At 41.4% G+C, this 13,502-nt stretch overlaps 1 protein-coding gene across 1 annotated transcript in view; it reads left to right on the top strand.

The window, feature by feature from the left end:
- Positions 1–13,502, top strand: part of LOC144101407 (mannan-binding lectin serine protease 1-like) — a 45,758-nt gene that overhangs the window by 10,746 nt on the left and 21,510 nt on the right. The window contains exons 3-4 of the mRNA XM_077634557.1: positions 330–495; positions 4,432–4,613. Coding sequence (XP_077490683.1) covers positions 330–495; positions 4,432–4,613 — 348 coding nt within the window. The remainder of the gene's footprint in view (positions 1–329; positions 496–4,431; positions 4,614–13,502) is intronic.

Genomic DNA, 13,502 nt, shown 5'->3' with positions numbered 1-13,502 from the left:
AGACCGTAGGTAATGTGCAGTTTTTGTCAAAAATGGACAGCCCAAAGGGTTTCCTTCCAAGCTGTGTAAGCGGGGCTGTTTATCACATTCGGTAGTCTTAAACATGACAGGGTTGACGACTTATAGGATCCTCCCGCCTTCGTAATGTTAGGGTTCACAAGTATGCAAGAGGATTACCGCTCCAAGGCTCTGAAGCAGACCGCTTGGGCTGTATAGTTTTGACAAAGACTGTACATAGTACAAACCGGAAAAGTCAATACTTTAAAAGCAGTGGTTTAAAGTACCCAGCAGAGTTTTTTTAGTGCTTATTTTCTGACTTGTCTCTGCAGAGTGCGGCGGCAACCTGACTGCTCTATCGCTGCCTACGAGGATCTACTCACCGGGATACCCGAGGCACTACGACTCTAGCCAACTATGTCGCTGGTTCATCACCGCCGACGCTGACATCACGCTGCGATTCGTCAACGTGCAGATTGAAGAGTCGCCGGGCTGCGAGTGCGTACACACTTAATTTCATGACACGTCGGCACCCAGCGTTGAGAGCTGTACGCATTTCAGCTGTACGAATACGCGCTGTACAACTTGTATGACTGCCGACTAGTTTCGGGAGAGACCTATTCATGTCATGAAAGAGACGAAGTCTAGATGCTTTCAGTGTCAGTCACCCGGCCGGCGTTCAGGCGTCCTTTCATTTACATGACAAGAATCAGTTTGCTACTGACTTTAATAAGTCAGCCTCCTGGTGGCAGTGACATTACTGCAAGACAGCCGCCGCGGTGGCTGAGTGGTTACGGCGCTCGGCTGCCGGCCCGAAAGACGCGGGTTCGATCCCAGCCGCGGCGGTCGAATTTCGATGGAGGCGAAATTCTAGAGGCCCGTGTACTGTGCGATGTCAGTGCACGTTAAAGAACCCCAGGTGGTCGAAATTTCCGGAGCCCTTCACTACGGCGTCTCTCATAGCCTGAGTCGCTTTGGGACGTTAAACCCCCATAAACCAAACCAACCATTACTGCAAGATGTTTTGAGCTCAACATAAGGACGTCCCTACCTGGTAAAAGTTTCCATGTTTTTTGGTTTGGTTTAGGGGGGTTGGACGTCCCAAAGCGACTCAGGCTATGAGGGACGCCGTAGTGAAGGGCTCCGGAAATTTCGACCACCTGGGGTTCTTTAACGTGCACTTACATCGCACAGTACACGGGCCTCTAGAATTTCGCCTCCATCGAAATTCGACCCCCGCGGCCGGGATCGAACCCGCGTCTTTCGGGCCAGCAGGCGAAAAAGTTTCCATGTGATGAATTCCATAATTTCATAATTCTCCATAAGAAGTTTGATGGAGTAAGTATGGAGCATATGGAGTCGGTATGGACTATATGGAAGCATGTATATAATTTTACGGACACCATATTACGTCATGTACGCTTTGTAAAAATCGTATGGAAATTAATTGGAGTGCTTGCGGACTCCGTACAGACCAGATATGGATTTCTATATAATTTTCCCGCCGCGGTGGCTCAGTGGTTAGGGCGCTCGACTACTGATCCGGAGTTCCCGGGTTCGAACCCGACCGCGGCGGCTGCGTTTTTATGGAGGAAAAACGCTAAGGCGCCCGTGTGCTGTGCGATGTCAGTGCACGTTAAAGATCCCCAGGTGGTCGAAATTATTCCGGAGCCCTCCACTACGGACCTATTTGTTCCTCTCTTCTTTCACTCCCTCCTTTATCCCTTCCCTTAGGCGCGGCTCAGGTGTCCAACGATATATGAGACAGATACTGCGACATTTCCTTTCCACCAAAAACCAATTACTACTATATAATTTTTTTTTTATCTTATGGACTCTGCATTACCATAATTTCATACCAGCGACTCATATGGAACGTTTCAGTAGGACTGCCCGATCCCACATGCTGGACAGCCACAACGGCAACAAAAACGATGACGACTACCATTTGTCTGCCGCTTTGCGCATATATTATGCGCCGCACAAGTCCATACCCTCCTTTTGCTTTTCGCTAAGAGAAAACGAGATGGTTCCCTCTCTGATCCACGTTCCTCACAGGTCATGAGGCGCTAAAGCATGTAAAATGCATGCGCAGGCCACATAACTGTGGAATGTCTATGGACAGTCTATAGACCTATGTCTACTGGACCAGTAGATTTTTGTCTATAGACAGAAATCTACAGGAAGTGTATGACCTAAGTCTATAGATCACCTATAGACTGCCTATAGACCTGTGTCTATTATCAGTAAACATTTGTCTATAGACGGTCTATGGACAGAAGTCTATAGGAAGTGTACGGCCGTAAATCTATAAATCTTCTATAGACTGTCTATGGACCTGTGTCTATAGACTGTCTATGGACCTATCTACTCTTTCAGTAGACATTTGTCTATGGACTGTCTATAGACAAAAGTCTACTAAAAGTGTATGGCCATAAATCTATAGATTGTCTATAGACTGGTCTAAAGATTTGTCTATAGACAGTCTATAGACTTCATAGACTAAAGTCCATAGACAGTCTATGGACTGTCTAAAGAAATCTTTGTAAGGGGTAAGAGTTCAATACTAGACCGTCGACTGAATGGAACCTCGGTAGACTGAGCCACGACTCAGTGAGCGCTAGAATGCGCTCGCGAGAGGCGGTGCTACTGTCGGTACAAGATGTGAGCGGGGAGAATGCTGTCATTGCTTTCGGCCAGCCTACGATGACGGCCGCGAGATCCTAGTGCGGACGGACATGAGAGCTGCTGTATTCTGTAGTTCCAGCTACACTTCCAGCTGCTGGGCAGGCTCCGATTCATTCTTCATCTCTAAGCAGTAAAAATAGGCGCAGGGAACAGAAGTTTTAGGTACAGGGTCGGTCACTCTTACGGTGAACACGCGAGAGCGTTGTGGCCGCGCTCCTCGGCGCGCCAGTGGTTCCGACGCGGAGGGGCATTAAATAAAAGTGGTGCAGGCGCAGAGGCACCTTGTGGCGCTCCGCGCCGTTTGCCACTTGGCTTCGGTGCGCGGTCGCGAGAGACACATGTGCCCTGGCGCTCTGCATACCACGGCCAAGCGCTTGCGTGTTTACTGTAAGAGTGACCGACCCTGTACATTTCATTTTGGAAGAGAGTAGAAGTTTTAGGAAGAGCTACAAGTAATGAATGCTACTCGGAACTTGATTATTTTGTAATCGGTTGATTGAAACAGCCGAATTTAAGGCTATGTGGCATACATCGGCAAACTGCAACCAAAGCGACCTATCCGAAGTGGATGTTAGCACGAACTGCTGTAATCTATTGCAGTAATAATTTACGGCGCTTTTAAAGGAGAATAACTTGTATCGTAGAGTACGCTGTGTAAGATTTCCTGCCACAATGTCACACAACTTGTTATACAGCCATATGTGGCACCGTATAAGCTGATGTTCTTGAGTTCCTGTTCACAATAAGGAACGGCTTGCATGACGTTACACACTTTCAGTATTACACACTGACTAGCCACTTAAAAATATGCGCGGTTAAGAACAAAGGGCGTCTGCACTGTTACTTGTCGGCAGCATAGGCAGAACGCGATAAAATGGCTGCTTTGATAGGCGGGCCGCTTATTTTCTATTGCTTGGCAGAACAATCAGCCCCACTGCCATTGCGCCTTAAATCACACTTTATGGTAGACGGTGATGACATGTATTCTAAGTGGACAGCATCTATAATTACCCTAGAAAAACATGTCACAGACAAAAGTACGTGACGTATAATCGGCTTATCCTGAATAAATTAGATGGGAAATAGGCACGAAATTTCTTTGGGCCGTGGACTTGGCTTGTAGCTCGGAGGATACACACTGGCATGACGCCAATTCTTGGCGATCTGAAGCAGGTGATACAAACAATGCTTTCTGTCGGATATGTTTTGGATGTGCCGATACGTGATATCGTACTTCGCCGGAAGACAACGCCGGAAACAGAATGGCGGGCAACACTGAAACACTAACATGCCCTCAGCTGTTGGACACATCCTACGCCAATTAAAAGGGCTGAGGAGCCTCAGCTTAGACATACCTCGGGTGATACCGAGATGATACGCGCACTCTGAATGTCCGCACTGCGCCCAAACGGTCCGTTGGAAGTGTACACTACTCCACACTTCCAGTGTTTCTCCAGGCTGAAGAAGCTGACAGGAATTCACCTCGGCCCTCTGTTCTGACGAATTACGGAAACACTTACAGGTCGGTTATCACTGTGAGCGATAAGAACCTTGATTTATTATGATTTTCGACTTCTCTACATACCCTAGCAAGAAAGCCACGTACCCTATTAGCAACGTTTCGGTTCTTAACTGATGTCCGTTCCTTTTCTGCCGTTCTCTTTATTCATGGTCCTCAGTGACTCTGTGCTCACTTAGACAAAATGGAAACATGTAAGCCAAGTTTGCACCTTTTCAACTTTACAGGTACGACAGCGCCGACGTCCTCATTGGTCCGGACCAAGTGTCCTTGGGCAAGGTGTGCGGTGTGATGAGGAACCATACCATCGCCACCAACTCGACGGGCGTCACGGTGGTCTTCAAATCGGACGACTCGTACGAAGAAAAGGGGTTTGTCCTTGAATTTTTCAAGGACTCAGGAGTCGCGGGTCAGTTTTGATTAGGAAGATGCTCGTATCTGAAGATTCCAACATGCAGGAAGGCGATTACACAGTCGACACTTGTAGCTTGCTTGTTGCGGAGCTTACATTCAGCAAAGTAGAATAAACAAGATCACCAATCCACATTTCTTTAGGAAAGCTGGTGGTCGTTAATCCTATCGCGACAATAGGTAACCGTCCCGCTAAGAACATATGTGTTCTGTGGTGAAGAATGGGACGACTACGCGAGAACAAACAAAGCAGACTAGCGTCGCTCGAGCCGCAGGCTTCGAGCTGATCCTGTCAAGACTATAGACAACGATCGCTACGTCTGACAAAGACAACCGTCGGCAATAAATCTTTCCCGAGATTTGGTGGAGGCGCAAACACCTTGCACCCGCATCGTTCTAGATTAGGCGCTGTCTTTGCACAATAAGCTGCGAGTGGTATCTGGCTGGACATCTTCACAGTTGGCCTCCCAAGGAAACTACGTGTGACGAAAACCAGATTCTTGAGCGATATCTTTAGCGCCTTCGCTGTAAGGTTTCGCCGCCTATTTTAAGGCGGGCTCTGCCACGCTGAACTTAATGCCATACACGAATGCACATACCCTCATATTCTGCTGCCTATTGCGCATCAAATATAAGGAAATAAATCTGCTATCCAGCCAATCATTTTCGCAGCAGAAATATCTAATGCTTCTGGTACTCCTGGTCTGACGTTTGCAGCCGTAACCACGCATTTTGCCCCCCATTTGCTGTCACACATCAAGACACACAGGATACTGAAAACCTGACATTTCCAGATAAGACTGACCGTAACTGAGAACAAAATATACAGGTACACGGTATGAGCCATTTCGCTCATTACCGCAGTTGGTATTTTTACATGTGGTTATGGTTCTTCTGGAATTTACGGAGCGACAGGAGTGGGCAGAAATAGGATTCAGAGACCGCTTTAAGGCACTGTTTCTTTATTTTCAATAGATTTTTGGTTGAGTTTCATAACCATTTCATTGAGAGCATGCTTTTCTTAGACAGCATGTGTAGTAGCAGGTGGAAGAGGAAGAGAGACAGATCTGATCCGAGACCAAACGCTGAACTTTCCTTTGAAACAAACAAACAAACAAACAAACAAACAAACAAACAATCAAGCAAACAAACAAACAAACAAAAACCAAGACCTTTATACTGCAACTATGTAGTGGGCTTGCCTGAAGCCGCCACAGTCAAAGACAAATTAAATGACTACGTGTCAGCAAAGCGCGTCATATTCTATCTGTACATGTCTTTTTTTTACTGTTGTATTTTTATGTGCTTTTTTGTAACAACATTTCTTAACATGCTTTTTTCCAAGTCACTTAATGTCTCTGGAATTCTCTTGGAGATTTTCATCATGCGCCCTCAAGGCGGCAATGCTCCTTTATTTTCATTAGATTGTTTGCTGAGTTTCACAAACATTTAGTTGAGAGTATGGTTTTCTTAGACAGAATGTGTAGCAGCAGATGGAAGAGGAAGAGCGACATATCTGATCCGAGACATGCAAACACTGAACTTTCCTTTGTTATACAAACAAACAAACAAACAAACAAAACCGAGACCTTTATACTGCTACTATGTAGGGGGCTTGCCTGAAGCCGCAACAGCCAAAGACAAATTAAATGACTACGTGTCAGCCAAGCGCGTCATATTATATCTGTACATGTCTTTTTTTTACTGTCGTATTTTTTATGTGCTTTTTTTGTAACAACATTTCTTAACATGCTTTTTTCCAAGTCACTTAATGTCTCTGGAATTCTCCTGGAGATTTGCATCATGCGCCCTCAAGGCGGCAATGCTCCTTTATTTTCATTAGATTCTTTGCTGAGTTTCAAAAACATTTAGTTGATATGGTTTTCTTAGACAGAATGTGTAGCAGCAGATGAAAGAGGAAGAACGACATATCTGATCCGAGACATGCAAACACTGAACTTTCCTTTGTTATACAAACAAACAAACAAACAAACAAACAAACAAACAAACAAACAAACAAACAAACAAACAAACAAACAAACAAACAAACAAAACCAAGACCTTTATACTGCTACTATGTAGGGGGCTTGCCTGAAGCCGCAACAGCCAAAGACAAATTAAATGACTACGTGTCAGCCAAGCGCGTCATATTATATCTGTACATGTCTTTTTTTTACTGTCGTGTTTTTTATGTGCTTTTTTTGTAACAACATTTCTTAACATGCTTTTTTCCAAGTCACTTAATGTCTCTGGAATTCTCCTGGAGATTTGCATCATGCGCCCTCAAGGCGGCAATGCTCCTTTATTTTCATTAGATTCTTTGCTGAGTTTCAAAAACATTTAGTTGATATGGTTTTCTTAGACAGAATGTGTAGCAGCAGATGAAAGAGGAAGAACGACATATCTGATCCGAGACATGCAAACACTGAACTTTCCTTTGTTATACAAACAAACAAACAAACAAACAAACAAACAAACAAACAAACAAACAAACAAACAAACAAACAAACAAACAAACAAAACCAAGACCTTTATACTGCTACTATGTAGGGGGCTTGCCTGAAGCCGCAACAGCCAAAGACAAATTAAATGACTACGTGTCAGCCAAGCGCGTCATATTATATCTGTACATGTCTTTTTTTTACTGTCGTGTTTTTTATGTGCTTTTTTTGTAACAACATTTCTTAACATGCTTTTTTCCAAGTCACTTAATGTCTCTGGAATTCTCCTGGAGATTTGCATCATGCGCCCTCAAGGCGGCAATGCTCCTTTATTTTCATTAGATTCTTTGCTGAGTTTCAAAAACATTTAGTTGATATGGTTTTCTTAGACAGAATGTGTAGCAGCAGATGAAAGAGGAAGAACGACATATCTGATCCGAGACATGCAAACACTGAACTTTCCTTTGTTATACAAACAAACAAACAAACAAACAAACAAACAAACAAACAAACAAACAAACAAACAAACAAACAAACAAACAAACAAACAAACAAAACCAAGACCTTTATACTGCTACTATGTAGGGGGCTTGCCTGAAGCCGCAACAGCCAAAGACAAATTAAATGACTACGTGTCAGCCAAGCGCGTCATATTATATCTGTACATGTCTTTTTTTTACTGTCGTGTTTTTTATGTGCTTTTTTTGTAACAACATTTCTTAACATGCTTTTTTCCAAGTCACTTAATGTCTCTGGAATTCTCCTGGAGATTTGCATCATGCGCCCTCAAGGCGGCAATGCTCCTTTATTTTCATTAGATTCTTTGCTGAGTTTCAAAAACATTTAGTTGATATGGTTTTCTTAGACAGAATGTGTAGCAGCAGATGAAAGAGGAAGAACGACATATCTGATCCGAGACATGCAAACACTGAACTTTCCTTTGTTATACAAACAAACAAACAAACAAACAAACAAAACCGAGACCTTTATACTGCTACTATGTAGGGGGCTTGCCTGAAGCCGCAACAGCCAAAGACAAATTAAATGACTACGTGTCAGCCAAGCGCGTCATATTATATCTGTACATGTCTTTTTTTTACTGTCGTGTTTTTTATGTGCTTTTTTTGTAACAACATTTCTTAACATGCTTTTTTCCAAGTCACTTAATGTCTCTGGAATTCTCCTGGAGATTTGCATCATGCGCCCTCAAGGCGGCAATGCTCCTTTATTTTCATTAGATTCTTTGCTGAGTTTCACAAACATTTAGTTGATATGGTTTTCTTAGACAGAATGTGTAGCAGCAGATGAAAGAGGAAGAACGACATATCTGATCCGAGACATGCAAACACTGAACTTTCCTTTGTTATACAAACAAACAAACAAACAAACAAACAAAACCGAGACCTTTATACTGCTACTATGTAGGGGGCTTGCCTGAAGCCGCCACAGTCAAAGACAAATTAAATGACTACGTGTCAGCAAAGCGCGTCATATTATATCTGTACATGTCTTTTTTTTTACTGTCGTATTTTTTATGTGCTTTTTTTGTAACAACATTTCTTAACATGCTTTTTTCCAAGTCACTTAATGTCTCTGGAATTCTCCTGGAGATTTGCATCATGCGCCCTCAAGGCGGCAATGCTCCTTTATTTTCATTAGATTCTTTGCTGAGTTTCAAAAACATTTAGTTGATATGGTTTTCTTAGACAGAATGTGTAGCAGCAGATGAAAGAGGAAGAGCGACATATCTGATCCGAGACATGCAAACACTGAACTTTCCTTTGTTATACAAACAAACAAACAAACAAACAAACAAACAAAACCGAGACCTTTATACTGCTACTATGTAGGGGGCTTGCCTGAAGCCGCCACAGTCAAAGACAAATTAAATGACTACGTGTCAGCAAAGCGCGTCATATTATATCTGTACATGTCTTTTTTTTTACTGTCGTATTTTTTATGTGCTTTTTTTGTAACAACATTTCTTAACATGCTTTTTTCCAAGTCACTTAATGTCTCTGGAATTCTCCTGGAGATTTGCATCATGCGCCCTCAAGGCGGCAATGCTCCTTTATTTTCATTAGATTCTTTGCTGAGTTTCAAAAACATTTAGTTGATATGGTTTTCTTAGACAGAATGTGTAGCAGCAGATGAAAGAGGAAGAGCGACATATCTGATCCGAGACATGCAAACACTGAACTTTCCTTCGTTATACAAACAAACAAACAAACAAACAAACAAACAAACAAACAAACAAACAAACAAACAAAACCGAGACCTTTATACTGCTACTATGTAGGGGGCTTGCCTGAAGCCGCAACAGCCAAAGACAAATTAAATGACTACGTGTCAGCCAAGCGCGTCATATTATATCTGTACATGTCTTTTTTTTACTGTCGTATTTTTTATGTGCTTTTTTTGTAACAACATTTCTTAACATGCTTTTTTCCAAGTCACTTAATGTCTCTGGAATTCTCCTGGAGATTTGCATCATGCGCCCTCAAGGCGGCAATGCTCCTTTATTTTCATTAGATTCTTTGCTGAGTTTCAAAAACATTTAGTTGATATGGTTTTCTTAGACAGAATGTGTAGCAGCAGATGAAAGAGGAAGAGCGACATATCTGATCCGAGACATGCAAACACTGAACTTTCCTTTGTTATACAAACAAACAAACAAACAAACAAACAAACAAACAAACAAACAAAACCGAGACCTTTATACTGCTACTATGTAGGGGGCTTGCCTGAAGCCGCCACAGTCAAAGACAAATTAAATGACTACGTGTCAGCAAAGCGCGTCATATTATATCTGTACATGTCTTTTTTTTTACTGTCGTATTTTTTATGTGCTTTTTTTGTAACAACATTTCTTAACATGCTTTTTTCCAAGTCACTTAATGTCTCTGGAATTCTCCTGGAGATTTGCATCATGCGCCCTCAAGGCGGCAATGCTCCTTTATTTTCATTAGATTCTTTGCTGAGTTTCAAAAACATTTAGTTGATATGGTTTTCTTAGACAGAATGTGTAGCAGCAGATGAAAGAGGAAGAGCGACATATCTGATCCGAGACATGCAAACACTGAACTTTCCTTCGTTATACAAACAAACAAACAAACAAACAAACAAACAAACAAACAAACAAACAAAACCGAGACCTTTATACTGCTACTATGTAGGGGGCTTGCCTGAAGCCGCAACAGCCAAAGACAAATTAAATGACTACGTGTCAGCCAAGCGCGTCATATTATATCTGTACATGTCTTTTTTTTACTGTCGTATTTTTTATGTGCTTTTTTTGTAACAACATTTCTTAACATGCTTTTTTCCAAGTCACTTAATGTCTCTGGAATTCTCCTGGAGATTTGCATCATGCGCCCTCAAGGCGGCAATGCTCCTTTATTTTCATTAGATTCTTTGCTGAGTTTCAAAAACATTTAGTTGATATGGTTTTCTTAGACAGAATGTGTAGCAGCAGATGAAAGAGGAAGAGCGACATATCTGATCCGAGACATGCAAACACTGAACTTTCCTTTGTTATACAAACAAACAAACAAACAAACAAACAAACAAACAAACAAACAAACAAACAAACAAACAAACAAAACCGAGACCTTTATACTGCTACTATGTAGGGGGCTTGCCTGAAGCCGCCACAGTCAAAGACAAATTAAATGACTACGTGTCAGCAAAGCGCGTCATATTATATCTGTACATGTCTTTTTTTTTACTGTCGTATTTTTTATGTGCTTTTTTTGTAACAACATTTCTTAACATGCTTTTTTCCAAGTCACTTAATGTCTCTGGAATTCTCCTGGAGATTTGCATCATGCGCCCTCAAGGCGGCAATGCTCCTTTATTTTCATTAGATTCTTTGCTGAGTTTCAAAAACATTTAGTTGATATGGTTTTCTTAGACAGAATGTGTAGCAGCAGATGAAAGAGGAAGAACGACATATCTGATCCGAGACATGCAAACACTGAACTTTCCTTTGTTATACAAACAAACAAACAAACAAACAAACAAACAAACAAACAAACAAAACCGAGACCTTTATACTGCTACTATGTAGGGGGCTTGCCTGAAGCCGCCACAGTCAAAGACAAATTAAATGACTACGTGTCAGCAAAGCGCGTCATATTATATCTGTACATGTCTTTTTTTTTACTGTCGTATTTTTTATGTGCTTTTTTTGTAACAACATTTCTTAACATGCTTTTTTCCAAGTCACTTAATGTCTCTGGAATTCTCCTGGAGATTTGCATCATGCGCCCTCAAGGCGGCAATGCTCCTTTATTTTCATTAGATTCTTTGCTGAGTTTCACAAACATTTAGTTGAGAGTATGGTTTTCTTAAACAGAATGTGTAGCAGCAGATGAAAGAGGAAGAACGACATATCTGATCCGAGACATGCAAACACTGAACTTTCCTTTGTTATACAAACAAACAAACAAACAAACAAACAAACAAACAAACAAACAAAACCGAGACCTTTATACTGCTACTATGTAGGGGGCTTGCCTGAAGCCGCCACAGTCAAAGACAAATTAAATGACTACGTGTCAGCAAAGCGCGTCATATTATATCTGTACATGTCTTTTTTTTTACTGTCGTATTTTTTATGTGCTTTTTTTGTAACAACATTTCTTAACATGCTTTTTTCCAAGTCACTTAATGTCTCTGGAATTCTCCTGGAGATTTGCATCATGCGCCCTCAAGGCGGCAATGCTCCTTTATTTTCTTTAGATTCTTTGCTGAGTTTCAAAAACATTTAGTTGATATGGTTTTCTTAGACAGAATGTGTAGCAGCAGATGAAAGAGGAAGAGCGACATATCTGATCCGAGACCAAACACTGAACTTTCCTTTGTTATACAAACAAACAAACAAACAAACAAACAAACAAACAAAACCGAGACCTTTATACTGCTACTATGTAGGGGGCTTGCCTGAAGCCGCCACAGTCAAAGACAAATTAAATGACTACGTGTCAGCCAAGCGCGTCATATTATATCTGTACATGTCTTTTTTTTACTGTCGTATTTTTTATGTGCTTTTTTTGTAACAACATTTCTTAACATGCTTTTTTCCAAGTCACTTAATGTCTCTGGAATTCTCCTGGAGATTTGCATCATGCGCCCTCAAGGCGGCAATGCTCCTTTATTTTCATTAGATTCTTTGCTGAGTTTCAAAAACATTTAGTTGATATGGTTTTCTTAGACAGAATGTGTAGCAGCAGATGAAAGAGGAAGAGCGACATATCTGATCCGAGACCAAACACTGAACTTTCCTTTGTTATACAAACAAACAAACAAAACCGAGACATTTATACTGCTACTATGTAGGGGGCTTGCCTGAAGCCGCAACAGCCAAAGACAAATTAAATGACTACGTGTCAGCCAAGCGCGTCATATTATATCTGTACATGTCTTTTTTTTTACTGTCGTATTTTTTATGTGCTTTTTTGTAACAACATTTCTTAACATGCTTTTTCCAAGTCACTTAATGTCTCTGGAATTCTCCTGGAGATTTGCATCATGCGCCCTCAAGGCGGCAATGCTCCTTTATTTTCATTAGATTCTTTGCTGAGTTTCACAAACATTTAGTTGATATGGTTTTCTTAGACAGAATGTGTAGCAGCAGATGAAAGAGGAAGAACGACATATCTGATCCGAGACATGCAAACACTGAACTTTCCTTTGTTATACAAACAAACAAACAAACAAACAAACAAACAAAACCGAGACCTTTATACTGCTACTATGTAGGGGGCTTGCCTGAAGCCGCAACAGCCAAAGACAAATTAAATGACTACGTGTCAGCCAAGCGCGTCATATTATATCTGTACATGTCTTTTTTTTACTGTCGTATTTTTTATGTGCTTTTTTGTAACAACATTTCTTAACATGCTTTTTTCCAAGTCACTTAATGTCTCTGGAATTCTCCTGGAGATTTGCATCATGCGCCCTCAAGGCGGCAATGCTCCTTTATTTTCATTAGATTCTTTGCTGAGTTTCAAAAACATTTAGTTGATATGGTTTTCTTAGACAGAATGTGTAGCAGCAGATGAAAGAGGAAGAGCGACATATCTGATCCGAGACCAAACACTGAACTTTCCTTTGTTATACAAACAAACAAACAAAACCGAGACATTTATACTGCTACTATGTAGGGGGCTTGCCTGAAGCCGCAACAGCCAAAGACAAATTAAATGACTACGTGTCAGCCAAGCGCGTCATATTATATCTGTACATGTCTTTTTTTTTACTGTCGTATTTTTTATGTGCTTTTTTGTAACAACATTTCTTAACATGCTTTTTCCAAGTCACTTAATGTCTCTGGAATTCTCCTGGAGATTTGCATCATGCGCCCTCAAGGCGGCAATGCTCCTTTATTTTCATTAGATTCTTTGCTGAGTTTCACAAACATTTAGTTGATATGGTTTTCTTAG

Source organism: Amblyomma americanum, chromosome 8 (genome assembly GCF_052857255.1).
Source record: "Amblyomma americanum isolate KBUSLIRL-KWMA chromosome 8, ASM5285725v1, whole genome shotgun sequence".
Taxonomy (NCBI): domain Eukaryota; kingdom Metazoa; phylum Arthropoda; class Arachnida; order Ixodida; family Ixodidae; genus Amblyomma; species Amblyomma americanum.
This window is presented reverse-complemented; position numbering and strand designations above follow the sequence as displayed.